Source organism: Astatotilapia calliptera, chromosome 7, assembly GCF_900246225.1.
Source record: "Astatotilapia calliptera chromosome 7, fAstCal1.2, whole genome shotgun sequence".
Taxonomy (NCBI): Eukaryota; Metazoa; Chordata; class Actinopteri; order Cichliformes; family Cichlidae; genus Astatotilapia; species Astatotilapia calliptera.
The window spans coordinates 45736921-45756525 of record NC_039308.1 but is presented as its reverse complement, the minus strand read 5'-3'; the positions used below and the strand labels follow the sequence as shown (position 1 = coordinate 45756525).

The 19605-nt window shown below is 39.9% G+C and overlaps 1 protein-coding gene across 11 annotated transcripts in view; it reads left to right on the top strand.

Annotated features, from left to right (window-relative positions):
• The window catches only part of LOC113026380 (pleckstrin homology domain-containing family A member 7-like), a 155818-nt gene that overhangs the window by 42700 nt on the left and 93513 nt on the right, over positions 1-19605 (top strand). Inside the window, exons 1-2 of one of the 11 annotated variants that reach the window (XM_026175112.1) lie at positions 5371-5975; positions 6070-6334. The exons of the other annotated variants lie outside the window; for them this stretch is intronic. Of the exons in view, the coding sequence (XP_026030897.1) occupies positions 6264-6334 (71 nt within the window). The 5' untranslated portion in view covers positions 5371-5975; positions 6070-6263. Of the gene's footprint in view, positions 1-5370; positions 5976-6069; positions 6335-19605 lie in introns of those variants that run through there. 11 annotated transcript variants of the gene reach the window in all.

Below are 19605 nucleotides of genomic sequence, written 5' to 3'. Positions count from 1 at the left end.
CGGCTATCGTTGGCAGGCGCCTCGCGGAGTGATACGTACTGTGCTTCAACATAATATTACCGTATTGTGTGTGTATAACCTCTTTTTAAGTTTTGTGGATATTATACATGGTTATGCTGAGGATATGTCGGCCAATTTCCACTGGAAATGCCTTTTGGTTAAACTGTCAGCAAGGAATTTGCACTGTTACAAATTTTATATAACTTTAATGCACTTGAAAACAGCTGCTTGTTTAAGTGAAAATACATTGATGGGGTTTTTTGCACTAATAAAATTGTGGAGTTGTAAAGTATTTTGTCTAGTGTCAATTATATCGTTATCGCAAATTTTCAGATGTATATCGTGATAAATATTTTTGGTCATATCGCCCTGCTGTAACACCAAGTCTACCGATAAAGGCAAATCAATCACAAAGACATTTCAGATGATAAATCAAAAAAGAGGTAAATAAAGAGTGATCCTATGTGACTAGTGTGACATTGTATTAAATTGCTAAATATGTGACCACATGAGTTTCTGTTAATAGTACCGGCCAATGGACTGTGGTCTGCTGCAACTTTCTTCTTTTCAAACCAAGCATTTTAAGATTGACTCTTTAGAACAGCCAATAACAGTTGGTGTGTGTGTGTCTGTCTGTCTGTCTCATACAATTGTTACTGGCAAATATTCCAACTACTTGTTAATATTCTTCCACTGTAGGTAAAGCCAAGAGATGTGCTTTATACTGTGTAAACCTCTTGTTGTTCAGCACCAAAGCATGCTGTACTAATCAGGTACACAGAGATCATTATGTCCAGTATATTCAAACATTTTGAAGAAATGTCTTTGCTTAGTCCTTGCTTATTTTAACTCTGGATCAGAACCGCAATTTCTTCTAATTGTAGTGTCAGATTACAGCTTGTGAGATCAAGAGATGCGAGGCTTCAAGGCATGATGAAAGTAAGGAATTTGGGGGAGGTGTATTAATAGTATGACTGTGTCTTCTGAGTGTGTATGTGACTAAAGATTGAAGAATCTGGATCAAAAGATCCCTTGGGGTATTGATACACTCACAGACACAGCAAAGTTATTGCATCATTCGAGCTCACAAAGCTTCTCCCAAGACAGTTGAGCACATCATTCAGGTATATATGAACCAGATAACAGTATACCCACTTGCAATTTATCCAGTTTTTATCGTTCCTAACAAGTCGATCCAACCCTTGCATACACAACTGGGCATTAATAATCTTCTGTTTGTATGGAGAGAGTTTTTGCAATCTGCCTGTATTTCATCCAGACACGTGGAGCTGAGTCCCCATGAGTACTGGCCAGCGGTATGATTGATCTAGTCCCCCTGAGAAAGGTAATAGTCCCACCGGGCAGTATCTGAACACAGGTGAGGTGGAAAAAATGTAGAAGCGAAGAGAGATTGTGTCGTATTTCAGAATGAGAGCAAGCATTTGCGTGGGAGAAAGTGCCGGAAAAAGGCCAAAATTAAACTTGCATTTGTTAACATTTTAAGACGGCAGTGGGAGTAATGGTTTAAATTTTGCAGGAGCTGCTGGTGAGGGGACAGTAGTGCAGGGATTATGAGTGCATATCTTGTTAGATGGACTATTTACTACAATTTTCTTTTTATATTTGCTATTTCATGGGAATAGATTTGATTTTTCTATTTTTTTTTTCTGTGTGTGTGTGTGTGTGTGTGTGTGTGTGTGTAAAAATAAAGCATCATTTCTGAGGTGGAAATGTGCAGCGGTGTTGCATTTTAAAGTTAGAAAACTGAATCAAGGGTATTGACCACCAACTAAGTTTATTATGTTTGTACTCCTGGGCAGTTTGCACTTAGAAAAAGATGAAAAGTGTGTAGCTGAGTGTTGTTTTTAAGAATTTTTCAGGAATATGGGCTCAGCTGTGACCTTGACAAGAGGCATAAGAAGGCGGAGGTGTTTTGGGAGATTGTGTGTGTGTGTGTGTGTGTGTGTGTGCGCGCGTGTGTGTATATGTGTTTTAAAGTAATAGAGGGGTTTTGGCTGTGAAAGCCAGATAAGCCAAACCACAGGCACAATCACGCTCCTGCCATCTCACCCACTGACATAATGATTCAACACAGCTGTCAAATGTCTGCCAGACAGCATCCTCTGTATGTGTGCTGTATGTGCATGCACTGCATTTCCTATAGACTTCTCTATTTGTCTATTTTTGTGAGGCATCGGTGTGTATTTATCCACACACGCGTATATGCACAAATGTGTACCGTAATGTCTTTTTTTTTTTTTTTTTTTTTAAGTTTATCGTACATCTGTGCCGAAGATGTGCACCACCTTTCATGGTTGTCTGCGTTCGTGTGTGGGAGGATAGACTAACAAAACCAGTCCACCTGCACCTTCAAACAAGAGGAAAAAACAGAGACGGAGGAGGACAGAGAAAAGGAAGGATCAGGGTCCCCTGTGTTTCCCTAGCTTGATTAGATTCTGCCAGAATTAAATTTTATGCTAAAAACAAACAGCAGGAGACAGCCTGGCCCACCCCCTCTGTTGTTTTCACTCTTCACAGTCCCTCCCTGCCCAGATCTTTTCTTCCCTCCCTCCCTCACTTCCGCCACTTTACCTCCTTCCAAAGCTTTGTTGCTTCTTCCTATCTGCATTCTCACTTCAGCAAAGAGACATGACATAACCAGCAAATTACTCCACAGATTACGTTGCTCCTTCAGGCTGTGTGAATAAATTTAAGGCTAAATGATGTCAGAGGTCACCATGCAGCAAATACTGTGTAACCTGTCACATTACTTGGTAAAATGTGCCAGATTTAGAGCAGTTTCCAGGCGTTAACACTGTTACTGAAGTTAAATGTCATCATATGAATTGCTTAGACATTGACCAGCATGAGTTTCAGTATCTACAAAAGCTGAATAGGTTTGTTTTTATTGATTTAAATTAATAAAATTATTCTTGGACATATTAAATCATGCATTTTGATAGCACTGTAAAGTTGCTTTGTTTGTGATAAATGCTTATAACACAGGTGACTGAAAAACTTGTGGGTTTTTCCCTGTAATTGGAAACTATTTCCTGCAACGTGAATCCCAAAGGTTTGTAAAACAACTCATTATGCTGATGGATTGCTACAAAGGATAGTGACGCAACATGATAGTAAGATTCTTAAGGCAGGGTGTGAGATTCCATAAATGAATGACTATGGATGTGAAAACATGAATTTCATTACATAACAAACAGATTTCAGGTGTTATTATCTGTTTATTATTAAGAGTTCATGTCATGCTTTTGCACCAGTTAACAACTTATGTCATCAAATTATCAGGGCTTGAACAAATATTCACAAGGGTATCCTGTTGCTACGGTGTTTAGCTTTTAAAATCCACTACCTCACTTTGCAAACTCTCTTTTCATATCAGATTACATGTCTGGACTTTGACCTGCAATGAATGAAACTGCCTTTTTGCCAGCTACGCGCCTGTGCCACCAGCTTTTCCCCCCGGTGCAGCCGAGTTGTCCTTGCACGAGGGTCATGGCAGTGCTCTGCTTAGTAGGGCACTGGAGTAGTCCACCTCTCCGGGGAGACAGCACATCCCTGTTTAGCTCCACAGGGGTGACCTCTCACCCTCAGGCTTCATTTTCTGATTGGGTTGTTTGAGTCAGGTTGCGAGCTGCTGTGAATAACCTGCTGTGGACTAAAACAGACCTCTGTGTCCACCTTTAACTCGTATATTTGTCTGGCTTCTCCTCCAGTTTGTACTCTCTGTATAATCTCACACCTTTTTTGGTGCCTCAGTAGATTTTTTTTATTTATTTTTTTTTTATTTTAGATGGGATACATATAAATGCAACATTAATATCATGGCATTATAACAAGTAGTTTGTGGATCTATATATCAATATATTAAAATGTGTAAAAATAACCATAGTTTTTTTAAATAGTGCCTGCTTTCTGATAGAATATGCTCATTGTCAGCAGTACCAGAAGAAACACAGAAGTTGTACACATTTTTGTTGCCTCCTACCAAGTAGGAGAAAGTACTGTTTAAAAATTTGACCTCTGACCTAACCTTCAAAATCAATAAATTCATCTGAAGGTCAAAGTGATATTAATGCTATATAAGGCTGTTTAAAGCTATGTTTCTTACTGCCATTGCATGTATTTACAACATATAGGAATATAGGAAATCATATTTGGGGATTCTAAATATCACATTACAGTTTGCATCCAAAGATCATGCCACATTTGCCTTCTGACCTCACTTTTACATTTCACATCTGCCATTCTTTCAACCAAAGAAACACGAAAGTTGGCCCCAGAAGGTGTTTTATCTTTACAGGATTTGTTGTTAGGAGAACGAGCTGTATATTATATAAGCTCAAGCTATTCATGTCCAGTTATCTAAAAGAAGAAGAAGGAAGAAGGTGTACTTTATTGATCCCCGTGGGGAAATTCCTCTCTGCATTTAACCCATTCACTCAGTGAAGCAGTGGGCAGCCATTGGGCACCCGGGGAGCAGTGGTTAGGGACGGTACCTTGCTCAGGGGTAACTCAGGGTAGCTGTTCGGGGGAATCGAACCCCCGACCTTCCGATCATGGGGCCACCACTCTACCTACTGAGCTATCCCTACCCCAAAAATCAGTACATATTATCCCTTACCTACTCTTACATAATGTTTGTATAATCAAATGAAACAGCTGTCATGCTACCCTTATGTGGTTTTTATCGCACTACAAACCTTTTAAAGTATGTTTAAAAAGAAAAGCAGAGAAAATGAATATATGCAAAATACAATATTATTTCCTTAAAAGTAAATCCTGCACATAGAGTCAGCTGCCTTGTCAGAAGTGCTTCTTTTGGCCTGAGTTTTCAAATCCAGTGTACGGTACTTTATTGTAAGTATGCACATTGAAATTGACCATAATCACAATTCCCTGGCAAAGGCAGGGCGATAGGTGAAAGGTGTTTACATTTCACATTCAGGCTTTCACATATTTATTTATTTATTTATTTATTTATTTATTTATTTTGCTTGTTTGTATGTGTACAGTGTCACGATCTCTCATTCTTCCCTCCCTTTAACATTTCCTCTCGTCCTTTCTTTCACACAGATTCTTTGGTTTCCTTTCTGTTCCTCGGCAGTGTGTATCCTGCCAGATGAACATGAGGCGGGAAAAGGAATGCAGCTCCGCTCTGTTTACCTCTTCCTCGTTCTCTCGCTCTCTCACTCATTATAGATTCACACACTCTCACTACGACATCTCCTCCTCTCTCTCTCGCTCTCTCTCTCTCTCTCTCTCTCTCTCTCTCTCTCTCTCTCTCTCTCTCTCTCTCTCTCTCTCTCTCTCTCTCCCTCCCTGTCTCTCTCTCTCTCCTTTTCTCTGTGAGTATGCTCAGTCATTCAGCTCTGTGCACTGCTGTTGTTTCGTGAGGCTGGAGAGCCGGTGGGAAGCCTGTGATTGGGGAAATAAGCACTTGTGTCTACGCCAGCTGCCTCCGAGACAAACTACATACCGAGAAGGGACGCTGGTGCTGCGGATTTTAAGCCGCTCATATCAAGAAGAAATGGATTTGTGGCACGTGTGAACTTTGGAGAGGCATGTGTAAACGACATGAACTGCTCCCATTTGGCATCAGCGTCTGCTGGAAGAAGAGATGTCTTTGAAATCTGCTGCTTACCTTAACTGTCTCATGTCGATCTGCGCCCGAGAGGTCGAAAACTCTGGCGGTACGTTACTAATCATTGAGATGTAAGGTGGTGACACATGGTTTATCGCATGATTTAACAGGATACAACTCAGAAAGGTTAACCTCACAGACATCTGTTATACCTGATTACACCTGAGACGAGAGGGAAAATGACTGGCTAGAGGCAGGATTAAAGGAGTAACCTGTGATGTCAGACTCCACCTGGGGCAGTCGTTGTACATTCTGCTGAGTAGTTACAGCTTTGTCAAGGGAGGTTGGGGGCAGCAGGCGCAGACTTCATTTCCAGGTGTGTAAACCACACAGACCTGACTCACCTGACATCATCACATCCCTGTCTGGGGTCCCTTCTTTTACTGATTTTCTTCACCTCATCTTCTCAGTATTCTCAGCTATCAGACCTGCCAGCACCTCTCCTTCTCTCCCCATGGAGCCACTAAAATGACAAGAGAACTGACACTAATTAATGTGACTCCCAGCAGCCTAAGTCTGATTCCACAGCACTAAAGTAGAAGGGGGAAAGAAAAAGCTTTGTGAACACTTGTGAACTGTCATCACGTGGAACAAGAGAAGCACCATGTGGAATCAGTCGGGATACTGCAATCACATACCTCATCCTGGATATCCTTTTTACCATGCACCATGCAGGTATGGTATCACCACCCTAATGTGTATGTTGGGTTGGCTTTTGCTATCTTTTGCTCTAAAATGGCAGTTTTATTGATTTGAACTTACATCTTAAGTTTTCATTGTTTCTCATGTTTGGTGACCCCCAGGGTTCAGTGCTAGGCCCACTGTTTTAATACAGGGACTGGCTTTGGTCCAGTATGTTTAATGGTTTTGTGGTTTAATCCATCCTTGTGCAATGTTGATTAAGTCAAGCTGTAAGTGGGTTTATGATTTTGTAAAGCAGTTTGTAGCCACACTGGTTTGTCTGGAATGTTGTTTTAAAAGAACAAAGAAACTGGTTCTGCCTGTGTGGACTAACAGAGGTTTGTTAGGCTTGTTGGTCAGTGTGACAGAAGCTGGAGTAGTATTTTCAAGCACTGAGCTATTCAAGGTTCCCAAGATCACTCTTAAAGTAAGGTTAATATTAGAAGCACTGGTGTATTTAAACAATCAGTTTTGTGTGCCTCAAATTCACACAATGTTATGTAAGATTGTGCTGTGTCTCTTTCCACGCTTCCTGGAGCAGGAATGAGTTCATTACATTTATCACCAGGTTTCAGACGTGATCGACTCTCAAATGAACACCATCAGTCCCAATTCCCCGAGGGCAGAACAGATCCCCTACACCTCTTTTTCTGTCAGATACTGTAATACTGTCTAACATCTGAAGGCTGCTGGAGCTCAACTACCAAAATACTGATTCTCCATGAGTCTGTAAGAATCTCTGTGATTGAACAGGATGAGAACATATTTTAAATATTAAATAAAATGATTAACATTGAATGTATGACATGTTCTTAGTTCTAGGTTAGTGTGTATCTGAGCAAGTGTACATGCACTATAAAAAGTTTGTGCTTGTGTAATTCTTACATCTTTATCTTTATTTATAATATACACATAGTGGATGTAAAATTGCCAGTGTTGGTTCACAAGCAGCAGGCGAGGTCTGCGTTGGGGATTTAGCTGATGAGTGACTCATACCTCAGACCACTGGGCAGGTCAATGACCTGTCAGATCATCCAGCTCATGGCAAAGAGAGAAAGAGAAAGGGAGAGAGTACACGGGAATTCAGGAAATAGCCATGAGCTCCAAAAACAAACTAACCATCGCTATTCACTCCCACTCTGGTCTCTTATGGTAAAGTACTCTGAGTCACTCTCTGAGTATTGCACCTGTAGCCTAATCACCTCATGTATTCAAGTTAAATTTGACATTTTTCTGCATAAATGCATTCCAGCATGCCTATAATGCCATACAAACAAGCTGGATAGCTGCAGGAAATAAACTATTTACAGTTTTATTTCTCCCTCTTTTACACTGATTACAAATCTATGTCCGCCATCTTGGGTCATGTTTTCTATCTTCCCATTTACATTTAAGTTCTTCCTTTAGATTTCTAGTCCTCTGAGGGTTTATTTTGTACAGCTGAAAATGCCTGAAAACTGACCACTGAGTAAAATGATGAAATTCCTCTCAAAAGGAGATAAAAGGAGAAAATGCTTTTAAATTTAAAGTTAAGTTGTAAAGGGGGATTTTTTACAGGTTAGGAGGAAGAGCACTGAATACAGGCTTGTTCTCCACAGAGGAAAAAGTGATACGGAGTGAATCATGCGTTTTCACTCCCGTAAAATTACACAGCACAAACACGTATTTTTATGAGCTCCTCTACAATTGTCAAATGTTTGCTTTAGCAATTCAGAGTGCTTAAATGACATCTGCTAAACATAAGATAATACTAATGTATGAGTGAAATAGAAGAATTTATAATAATATTTTTAAAGATGCTTCAGTGAAAGTTTACTGTGCCCTTGCTTACACTGCTCTAGTTAATGATTCTCTCACCTGCCAACAGGCGGGCCATTGACTCTGTCAGACTACACCCCTTTCTGTTGCCTGATCCGGTGTGTTTACATTCAAATGACAAGGTGTTCATTTGGTGTTTGACGAAGTCCTTAACTACACTCTGTTGTTTGGTCCGCTAATCCAGCATAAGCTAGCAACTTCAGTCAGCCATGGAGGCTTGAGGTGAGCGTGAAAGCTTATGTTTGTGCATGTCTGTGTGTGTGTGTGTGTGTGTGTGTGTGTGTGTGTGTGTGTGTGTGTGTGTGTGTGTGTGTGTTTTCTGCGGGTATATCATCTATGGGGGTAAAGTTCGATGCGTTAACCAGTTGGCATTTAAGTAACATCACATTTTGCAGCATTTACAGAAAGGGTTCTTTGGATGGAAGCAAAAACCAACAGAGAAGCAAAAACCAACAGAGAAGCAAAAAACAGTAGAGAAACAGTGCTGACGTGACAAAGGTCATGACACAGATTGTCGGTCACAAGTCTGTATGTGCTGAATTACCCAGACACAAGACTATATGCAGCCGTGGCCACTTAACCTGCATAGGAGGATTTTGTGTATACTTGTGCGCACGGGTCTTTGTCTACAGCTCTGTAAGTCTCACAACGGCTCAGGGATATAAATGGATTTGGGCTGGTAGCCCAGCAGGGGGTGAATGGAGCAGATCGTCTGAAAGCCTTTTCCTCAGTGCTACACACACACGTAGACAAAGTGCTCTACCACACTTGCACTTACACGTGTATATACATACAGAGTCATTTCATAAAACAACTTCCAACAGCCCATAATTGACTTTGGTTTCATTCGAGAGTGACCCTCTAACCTCTCTCAAGTATTTAGAGAGCAAAGTCTGTGCGATTGTCTTTTAATCTCGAAACGTGGAATGAATATTGCGTATCATAAATGAATCTCAGCAAAAAGGCAATCTATTAAGGTGGTGCTAACCCCATCACCTTTAGTTTAGCTCATAAAAACATTGGCATGAAAGGATTCCTCGCTGGTAAAGGAATAAAAGCTTTACCAGCTTTTAGTGTTAAACTTTATCTGAAGTCAAAGCAGCAATAACTGTAGGGAGAGTTTGATGGGTAAAAGAAGGATCACATATAGCAGATATAACCACTGATAATATCACAGAGACTTGCTGGTTTCCTTACTGCTGTCTTAGGAGGAGTGGCCTGCTCTTGCAAGAAACCCAAGAGCATACAAATAAATAAACAAAAATAATATCCATCCATCATTATTTCCATTTATGTGTTTCATTTCAGCGCTAATGCATTCTGTAGTCTCTGTGTTTATTTCATAACCTAGGGGACTTTGGGTGACACAGATGACACTTTATAGACACTTTCTAGACTAATTGAAATATTGAATGTCCCTGATGATGCAGTGCTGCTAATATATGTAATAGTTTGGATTTCTGCCTCTTCACACTCACAGAAGATATAGAACTGCTCTATTCAACAGACGATTGTAGCGACACAGTATGACAAATAAAGTTGTCCTTTCTTAACTGGGCAAGAAAGGTGGCTCAATTGTCACTCAAACTTTTGAGCACATAAAAGACATTTCAGATGAGATGAACCTGAAAGCAGATTAAATGTGTACAAAAGTTGATTTATCATCCAGGCACACACACAAAGAGACACACACACTTTTCTATAGTACAGTATAGTACCATACTGACTGAGCCCCCCCACCCCCATCTGAGGATTCTCCAGGAGAATGTGTCATCCGTGTCTCTAGCTGTCCTCTCCTCCTGAGTCCTGACATACTGCTGTGGCTGGATGTTTGACGCGAATGACACTTTGACAAAATGAATTTCCCACAAGCCTCTCTCAGGGAGGATGCCCTTATGTCACAAAGTGTCGGGCTGTCACAACAGCAGACTGGGGTGGGACTGCACCAAAGAGGGAGAGAGAACTGTCATTGCTGTGGTTTCTTTGACACTGTGGTTTGATGATGATGATGTAGTAAAGGATCATGTGTTAACTGTTGATGCCAGCAATTTCTCACAACAAAGGCCAAAAACCACAGGAAAGTAATAATCCTGATTTCAAATGTACATAGGAAAACAAAAGTGACAGTCTGTCACCACCAGAATTCACCAAGATCTTACATGCCCTGCAGACAAGACGAAGATATCACTGTTTTGTTTTTGTTTTTTTTTCTTTTGTATTGAAAAGAGCAAATAAGTTCTGTTTGTCTTTTATTTGACTCTCATCACAGGAACATCAGGATTATTTGAATCCACTCTGTTTGTTGTTTACAGATGCAGGGAGAACATGCATGGCATGGCTTCCTCCTATGTGCTTTGGGTTAATTGGTGATTTGAATTTGACTGTAGGTGTGAGTGTTAGCACGAATTATTGTTTGACTGTTGGCCCGTTCACAGACTGGCAGCCTGTCTAGAGTGACCCCTGCCTTTTTCCCCATGACAGCTAGCACAGTGTCTAGCCATCCAGCCAGTAAAAAAGAAGCAATATCACTTTTTTATTTTAATTTTTCTTCACTGCATATCACATTCTTGTTGGTAGGTAAAAAGCGTGCTTCTCCTATTAACATATTAGCAATAGCCATGTTGGTTTAACCCTTAACACACAGGCTTAATGCAAAACTCAGAAGTAAAAAGACATCACCATCACTTTTATCATGATAGTAATGTTTCTGAGCTAATTGACCAAATTAACTCCGTTTACTTGCAGTATATTCTAGAATTCAACTAGAATTCAACTTTATTGTCATTGCACATGCACAGGTACAGGGCAACGAAATGCAGTATTCTGCTTTAGTCTGGATCAAAATTGTGCATAATATTAAAACTGGCAGGGTAATTTCACATTCTTAGATTGAAACCTGTGTCCAAATGTCAAGCTGCTTATAATTCCTAATTTCTTCTTGTTTCAGCCTGCTTAATTCATGACAGGCAGGAGTAAATGAGGGGACAAAAATAGACAATCTAAGTCTTATTATGTAGCAGGGACACAGAGAGTGCACTCAAGGTTTGATGGCTGAACCTGTTTGAGAAAGCGGCGGATGGTGGGCTTTTGTACACTGCATTCATTCAGGTGTAGCTTGTGCTGTGAAAGGATCAGGTGTGAAGAGTATAGACAGTAGAGTTACAGTGAGATGGGTTTTGTGCAGCATCCTTTAAAATTTCTCCTAACATCTTAGTGGATATGGGTTTATTAGAGTCAGATGGTAACATACAGAGGGATGGACTCCAGCCTAAAGCACCTCTCAAAGGCCACTGACTTCAAAGGCTTCTTCTTTGTTGATTTTTCACTGGAGAAGAGCAAAGATGTTGACCACTTGATAGCGAAGAATGGGTTTAGCCCTGGCCTCCGAAGGTAGGAGACAATAGGAATCACTTGTATGACTGAGCAACCTACGACCATCAGGGGTTCTTTTGTAAAGATGCATGGTAAATTAATCACACAGTTGCAAAGGGAATACTGGTAAGATAATATTGCCTATGGAAAAACTGGCAAATATTTATTAGTGGCACAAAGACGTATAAGAAGTAGACAGTTATAATAAATTATGTGATGCCTAATATGCGTAATGTGGGCTTTGAATGTAATAAAAAGGCAGGTGCATTTCGCTTCAGACATTTTTGAATTATTTGATCCATTTAGCTGCTGCAGCTATTCTGTTGGATGTAATAGAAGTACAATAAAACATAAATATTTCATGAAGGAAAACTAACATCTTTGACAAATGCCATCTAAACTTTATTGCTCTGACTTTTTGTCTTTACAGTGTGGACACAATAACAGCGCTGCTGTTGCTGTTGACTTCATGTCTGAGCATAATCTGAAACTTTTAGTAAAGCCATTAAATTGATGCGGAACATGCATTGAGTTAATTTTCTCCACTATTAGAATACTGTTCGTGGATTCACATTTTTCTGTTTGTTGTTCTCAAGTGCAGAAGGCTAAGAATTAGTTGCACAGGACAGAGTGTATAATCTCTTTAGGTTTCAAACAGCAGTTTGAGGCCACACTTCCATTCCAGAGCTGATATGTAGGTTTTCACTACTAGCCTGCTCTCCATTCTCCATCTGTGTGTCACTGAAACCCTTTGAGCATGCCAGTCTCTCAGGTCTCACATGACACCCCAGCTGGCTCAGTCCATGTGAGCAGCGTGGCTGTAATCCCACCTAATCTGAGACAGCTTTGTGTGTAATGAAAGAATCCACTGTAAATCCATGACGAGGTTGATTTGTGTGGGAAACATGCTAAAAGGTTACAGTTTATGTTTCATTTCAGACAGATTTAAAAACAAATTGTTTACTCAGATATGATTAATCTTTATATTTCTATATGATTTTAGCATCATGTTTGTGGTTGTATGGTAAGATCATTGGGCTCTCCATGAACTATGCTGGTTGTGGATATACCACAGTTTTCACTTTTCTATTATATCCACCACTATAAGAGTTGGCTTTGAAGGAACAGATTATTATCAATCTAATGTATCTGTATCAAGCAGAGAGTTAGAGTCATGAGTGCATTTCATTAACCCAAAAACACCCAGTGAGGTGCATATGTCTTGCAAAATAATTACTTTCAGTGGCACTTTGTGTGACAGTTTGAAGCCAAATATAGTGTGGCATAAACGGCAGTGCAAGGCACTGAGTACAGTCTGTGGTGGAAGAAAACAGTTAAATAGGACAAATGGGAGAACCACAACACATTTCCTTTTCACGTTTTTTACTTCCCACATTGGCAAATCCAAACAAGAAGAAACTCTGTCTCACTACAGTCTCAGTGGACTCAGCAAGGGAAGCGTAGGCTGGAGCAGAAGTGGAGTGATTCTGCTTAGTGGCAGTGGGTAGACTAGCTTTCTCTCTCCACCTAGTGATGAGACATAAAGTGCCATTGTATACCTGCGTTTTGCCAAGAGGCCCATGCTCTCAGTATGTCATCAGCAGTTGCTCTTAAAATTAGATTCGGGCTATAGTGTATGCAGTAAATTAATATGGCCACATGTGAAACTTGAGATTCAAAACCAGGGTCGGCATTATTTTTAGGGCCTGAATTTCTCTGCTGTGCTGTGAAAGTTTTTTTTTTTTTTTTTTTTTAAAGCTCACAGTTGTTCCATTAATATAGCTGTAATATAGCTGCAGAGCAGTGTACCTCTTGTGGAGGAAGATGTGTACTTAATGTGTTTTTAGATCTGGTCTTGTGTGAATAATCTGATTTGGATTGTAGAATGTAATCTACTGATTACAGTGTTAGTGGGTCTTGTTTTTTTTTTTTTGTTTTTTTAAGACCATTTTTAACTTCTTTCGTTTTCATTGACTCAAGATAACTGAACAATATTTTAAAAATTCAGGCCCGTTGTTCAATAACATGTTGGCGATAATTTATTCTTTTGGGGTGCATGCTAAAAAATAGCTGAAGTAGCAGAAATTTAGCTGGATTCTCTGCTAAGACAGGGCTTGATTTAGCCTTTGCCTGCTAATGCATCATTGTCATTGCTAACCTAAGCACCACCTGCAGGCTCTGATAGTGTTGAGTGGCTTGGGATTATTATCATTATACAGAGTTAACTTTGTGCTGCTGAAAGTGGCTAGGCCAGAGCGGCTGCCCCACATGTTAACTCTATACTCTAAGACTGTGTCGACATGTATTCGTTCTTGCTCAGAGATGCGGTTCTACCACTTTAAATAGCCTGGATTAACACAATATAGTACCTAAATTAAACGTGGGAGACCATGGCTTTTATTTAGTCCTGTTAAATGTCAGAGGGTCCTGTGATGTCAGATCTGGGAGCAATTTGGTATTACTGTGTGGCATTTCGAGGCATTATTCCAAGTGAATTAATCAAATGCACCTCAGTCGGCCTCAAGCCTACAACATTTGTGTGGGTGTGGTTTTGTCTGTCTCTGTGTGAGTGTGCAGTTTCTCTTTTATACCTTTTATGCCCCTCTACCACATTGTGTATCTTAAACTGTGAAATCTATGCATCTCTCCCCTTAATGATTTATAGGTTACCCGGGGAAACATGAACACTTTCAAAACCTCCCTCTTTCTTAAATAGATGTGAACGAGAAGCTCGCTGTGTGTCTCCTGCTGTAAAATCTTAGAACTGGTCAGAAGCGTTATTTGTTCAATATGTTGCGGACATCACTTGCAGGGGTTAAAGTGGGATTTGACAGGTGGGTGTTGCATTGCGGTGGGGGGGGGATGGCTTGCCTCAGAATAACACCAAAATTGATTTGTTCTGTGAGCTCCTATGGACTTGTTTTCTCTGCGGCTGGGCAAAGTAACCAGCTTGACCTATGCTGCTACCATGGCTCATTGTGGATTTGGTCAGCAGCAGTCTGCAGTATGTTAGCAGATGTTACATGGATTGTCACGCTGTCATAGTTGCTTTCCAACCTCTACCTTTAGTAGTCTTGCAAGCTTAAATGAATCTCATCATTTAAGTTATTGGTAAATGAACTGGTTCTTATGCTTTTCTGTTCTGAATGTGCATTCAAAGTGCTTTATACAACATACCCCATTCATACATTCATAGAAGCACTTTTTTTCTGCATCTAAGTGCTTTCTAGCATTTGATGAATGCATCAGGAGCAACTCCGGATTCAGTATATTACCTAAGGATACTTTGGCATGCAGACTTGAACTACCAGCCTTCCCAATTGGTTAGATGACCTGGTCTATCACTGAGCCACAGTCACCTCCACCTCCTTTTGTCAAAGATTTTACAAACCAGAGAGCTTCTACTGCACTGCAGGTACAGATCGACTGTTGCTTTAAAAAAAAATAAAATCTATAATTAATGATTTTATTTATGGAAATGTCATTTGCAGAGCAGGCCTTACTCATCATCATCTCTCATCTTTGTCATTTTTCTTCCATCTTTCATCTCCAAAAGTCATCTCACATTAACGTCAATAATGTACTTTCTTAGAAGAGTGAGTAGTTAACATGGTAAATAACCATGGGATGACATTAAATATATGGAGTAAGAGTGAGTGAAAAGTAGAGCTGGGCGATATGAGATTTTTTCATATCACGATATGTTTTTTTCATTTCAGGCGATAACGATATCTATCACGATATAAGCCAAATAACTATATTTGTAAGATTTAAATGTGCCGTTGCTCACAAGTAAAATGTGAAATAAAAAAATAAAGGCAAATATTGCAAACTACACAAAAGGCAGCCGCTAAAGCGTTTAAGTTTCAAAATAGAACAAACGAAACAGACTAAATTGTCAATTCCACTTAGAAACAAAATATTAATTGTAAAAATAAATCTTAGTTTGTGTTACAGAAGAACAGACAAAACTGACTAACTTTTGTCAATATCAAATAAACTGAGAACTAAAAGGAAATTCTCAATCTCTCCTTGTTGTATAGCTTAGCTTTTCAAACAGTTTTAACAGTTACTTTAGTCTGACAAAAGCCGAATGACGAATTAGCGCTTCCAGTCAGAGACTGAGGCTACGTCCACACGTGCACGGGTATTTTTGAAAACGGAGATTTTCTGTTTTCGTTTTAAAAAATAATCCCGTCCACACATAAAGGCAGAAATGAAGGAAAACGCTGCTATGAACATGCCAAAGCAGCAGGTGGCGCTAGATTCCTAACCGTACCGAAATGTTGGCCAATCAGAAGTCTAGAAGCCTCGGTGGGAAAAAGTAAACAAAGCTGGGGCATAGAAGCAGAACCGAGTCGTATGTGTGGAGGGACAGTAACTGTGTGTATATGTAAGCATTTAAACACTGCAGAGAGTAGAATTAACAGTAACAGTATTGTAGAAATTTATTTCACCGAAACAATAACGTGGCGCACAGTGTGACGCATGCACCAGTTTATTGTATTTCCAGACTTGCTTTCGGCACAATTTACAGTGCACGCTACTCTGTTTTTTTGTCAGACTTGAAATAGCCGAAATACCTTCACACTACGGAACTTCTTTGGCTCTTCCGTTCGACAATCTCTCCGGCATTGGAACCATCATCTGTTTTCTCTTCGGTCACGCTCGGTTGATTTTTCTAGTCGGCACACTCATTTCCTCCATTACCCGCTGGCTGCTTCCCAAACAAACACACGTGCAGCTTGGCACTTGTGCTGTACGTAACAAGTCACGCGACGTGACGCTGCGGCTGTGATTGGTTCGGCTCTGCGCTACTTAGTTTGGATTGGCTAAACTTTTATTTTTTTTATTTTTTTTTATTTTAAGAGGACAAGAGCGGCGAGGTCTATCGCGATAGCTTAATTTCTCTATCGAGTAAAAGTTATATCGCGATACATATCATTATCGTTCTATCGCCCAGCTCTAGTGAAAAGGTACGCCAGGCTACCGCATGCCAAATGTGAACTCATTTAATGTTGTTATGTATAATGTGCCTATGAGATTTATTTACTTGCAGCAGGATCGTTCCAGCATGCTTTAACCCTGGCTGTTTGGTGCAGCCACTTGGTACTTGACTCTACTAGATGAGGGTTGTTAAATGTACTAGATACTAAGCCTCTGCAGCTGAGGCCAGCTCATGGGGCAAGGGGTGGAATTTAATGTTGCACTCGATTAATATCGTAATGTTTACCTGATTTCGTTAATTGTGTGCCGCAGATGTGAAGGGAAAGCTGCACACACACAGTGGATTTTATTTCCCAGACCCTGAATGAAGACAATGATGAGAGGGAAAGAGGGTGATGAATGATTTAGTCGACTGTGATCCATAATTCTTGGACATAAGTGGAAGCGTCAGCTGTCATAACATTTGCCTGGTTCTTTATTCCTTTTTTGACATTTTTATGCTTTTTCTGTGCAATTTTATTTGTGAAAGGGGCTGATGGAAAGACAAGGGTAATAAGATAGATCAGCTAACCGGTTTGTTATAAGTGAAAGCTGGCAGTTACCCAAATAGTGTTTTAGTGCCATGCTTTACATCAGACACAATTTTGGAAAAACCTAAACTTAACTTGTTTATTTTTGTTGTTGTTTTTCTTAATCTCAAAAAAATGCATGAAATTATTATTTTGGAAAGCTGTATTTAATAAAATCACAATGTAGCAGTGCAACACGTAAGTTATATGTTTTATAACTGAGATTACCAGAGTAATCTCAGTTGAAAAATAAAGGATGTTTGCCATATCTCAGTGCTCAAGAACACCAACAGTTAGCTGCATTTTGCATGAGTCTTTACAGCGGTGTATTTCAATGGAAAATCCCCATTTTCTGTCTTCTCTCAGTGCAGCTGCAACTCCTTCTTGAAAATTACAGATATTTTATTTAGTTTTGGGCTAGTTAATTATTTAAACACTTGGCTGTTTTCTTTTGTTCTTACTTGGCCGTTTTGATTAAATTGAAACTTTCGCACACACTCACATTTTCACACACATCCAAAATCCCTTCGCCTCCTGTAGACAGACCCGTCAGGACCCTATGAAGTGTTTTGAATGTGAATGCAGTGCAGAAATTCTGTCCATTAGCATGCCAGGCTGTCAGTCTCCACGCCGACTATCTTGCTGTCCGGCTAAAAGCTGCTCTCCACTTTCAGAATTGGTGTTTTCTTGCAGTAAACACAAATCTCCTCTTTTTTTCAAAATCCCACTGCTGTATAGCAGTATTTATGCAATGCATCACAGTGGGGCCTTATTTGAAGCTAACGATGGCCTCATCTCAATGTTGCCATAGCAACAAAATGTCCTGAAGCAGTCACTTAAGGGCTGGGGAGGGGTGGGGCTGGCCCTTCCTTGTGGGATTACCAGCAGCAAAAGAGTTGGACGCCACTCTGTCTGCTGTCTGTGATTGGTTGTGATGGACATCTCTATTAAAGCACAATTCACTCCCCACCATCACTACACCCTTCCAAATACAGCCACAATCAAGATAGAATGGCTCATCAGGGCTGAAGAATCTCAATCCTGCTACTTGATGGAGCTGCAATTAAGTGTCAGGGCCACTTTTATAACCTCTGTGGCCCTCTGGGGAGGCAGATGGTTGTGAAGTGAAGCAAAATGAAATTTGTACTATTCATGTCTTGTAAAAGCTGGATGTTAAAAAGTATATCAATCAATCAGAGCTGTGAGGGAGACTTAATAGACTTGATTGTGTATGACATGATTGGCACTAATTTAAAAAAAATGGCTGAAGAGCAGAAATAAAATTGTGTTTTTAAAATACAGTTGACCAGATTGATGACGGAGAACGTAAAAGGGCATGAGGTACGTCATGGTTGTGAAGTTGTGCATAGCTTTTCCTGCCAAGGCAACCAGGTACTCTATAAATAAACCTGTGCATGTGCTTTTGAGGGGCAAGAGGGTTGATTTCCACTGAATCAATGAAAATATGATCAAGTGAAAGTGAAGAGCCTTTCCTGGCTGACCCAGTGTAAGAGGTGGTGCTAAAACAGAGAGACAGACAGGCAAGCATTCACACTCAAATTTACACAAATTTAGAAATACCAGATAACCTAATGAGCATGTGTTTGGGTCAGAGCACCCGCAGGCACAGCAAGAACGTACAAATTCCACAGAAAGGCCAAGCAAATTTAAACCCTGAACCTTCTTGTTGTTTGGAATATATACTATCCACCGCACCACCATAGCACCAAAATAATAACTTCATTATAAATTGAAATATCAAAACATGAATACATGCACACAATGCCTTAGTGTGTACAAACAAAACCCCCCAAACTGTTTTGGAATAGCTTTACAATGAAGATGCAGTTAGCCAGTGATTCCAGGCTTTCTTTGAGCTGCTGTCATGTTAACCACAAAGTTGATCTTGCCCTTAATATTAAAACATGTAAAGTGTCCAAATCTGTTAGTTGTAAGTGCCCAGTTCTAAAAGTATTCCTTAGACACTTCTTAACAAATATTAATATTTAGTTTACATTTGTGTCTCTGTGGCAGTTTTCATTTTTCTTCTTTATGCTATTATAAATATTATATTCTCCATGTAAAATTGTTGATTTATTCAGTGTGTAATTTTAGTTTGTAAAAGTTAATGACACTAGCTTTTTGTGATGATCATCGGTGTGATGTTGTTCAGTTATTCATGCCGTCTTCTCTACAGTTGTTGTTGTTGTTGTCATTGGCATATTTGTATTCACCAGCTGAACCAGTCCTGCTGTGTTTAGTCACAGCCCTCATATTTGTTTGAACAGGGGAAGTCTCCCATGTCCACATGATGTCAGGACAGACAGGATAAGAGATGGTGGAATCAGATACTACAAACAAAACCAAAGCAAATGTTACCCATCACTCTGCTGTTACATTGTCAAGGAGACTGACAATGTAACATCACAAACTCACCCTGGAGTGTAGGACTAGTACTGGTCCATCATTAGAAGTTATAAAATCATTTGTTTTGAGATAATCTATCACCTTTTATGAATTTGCTTTTATATTAGGATTAACATGAACATTATTTTGGAC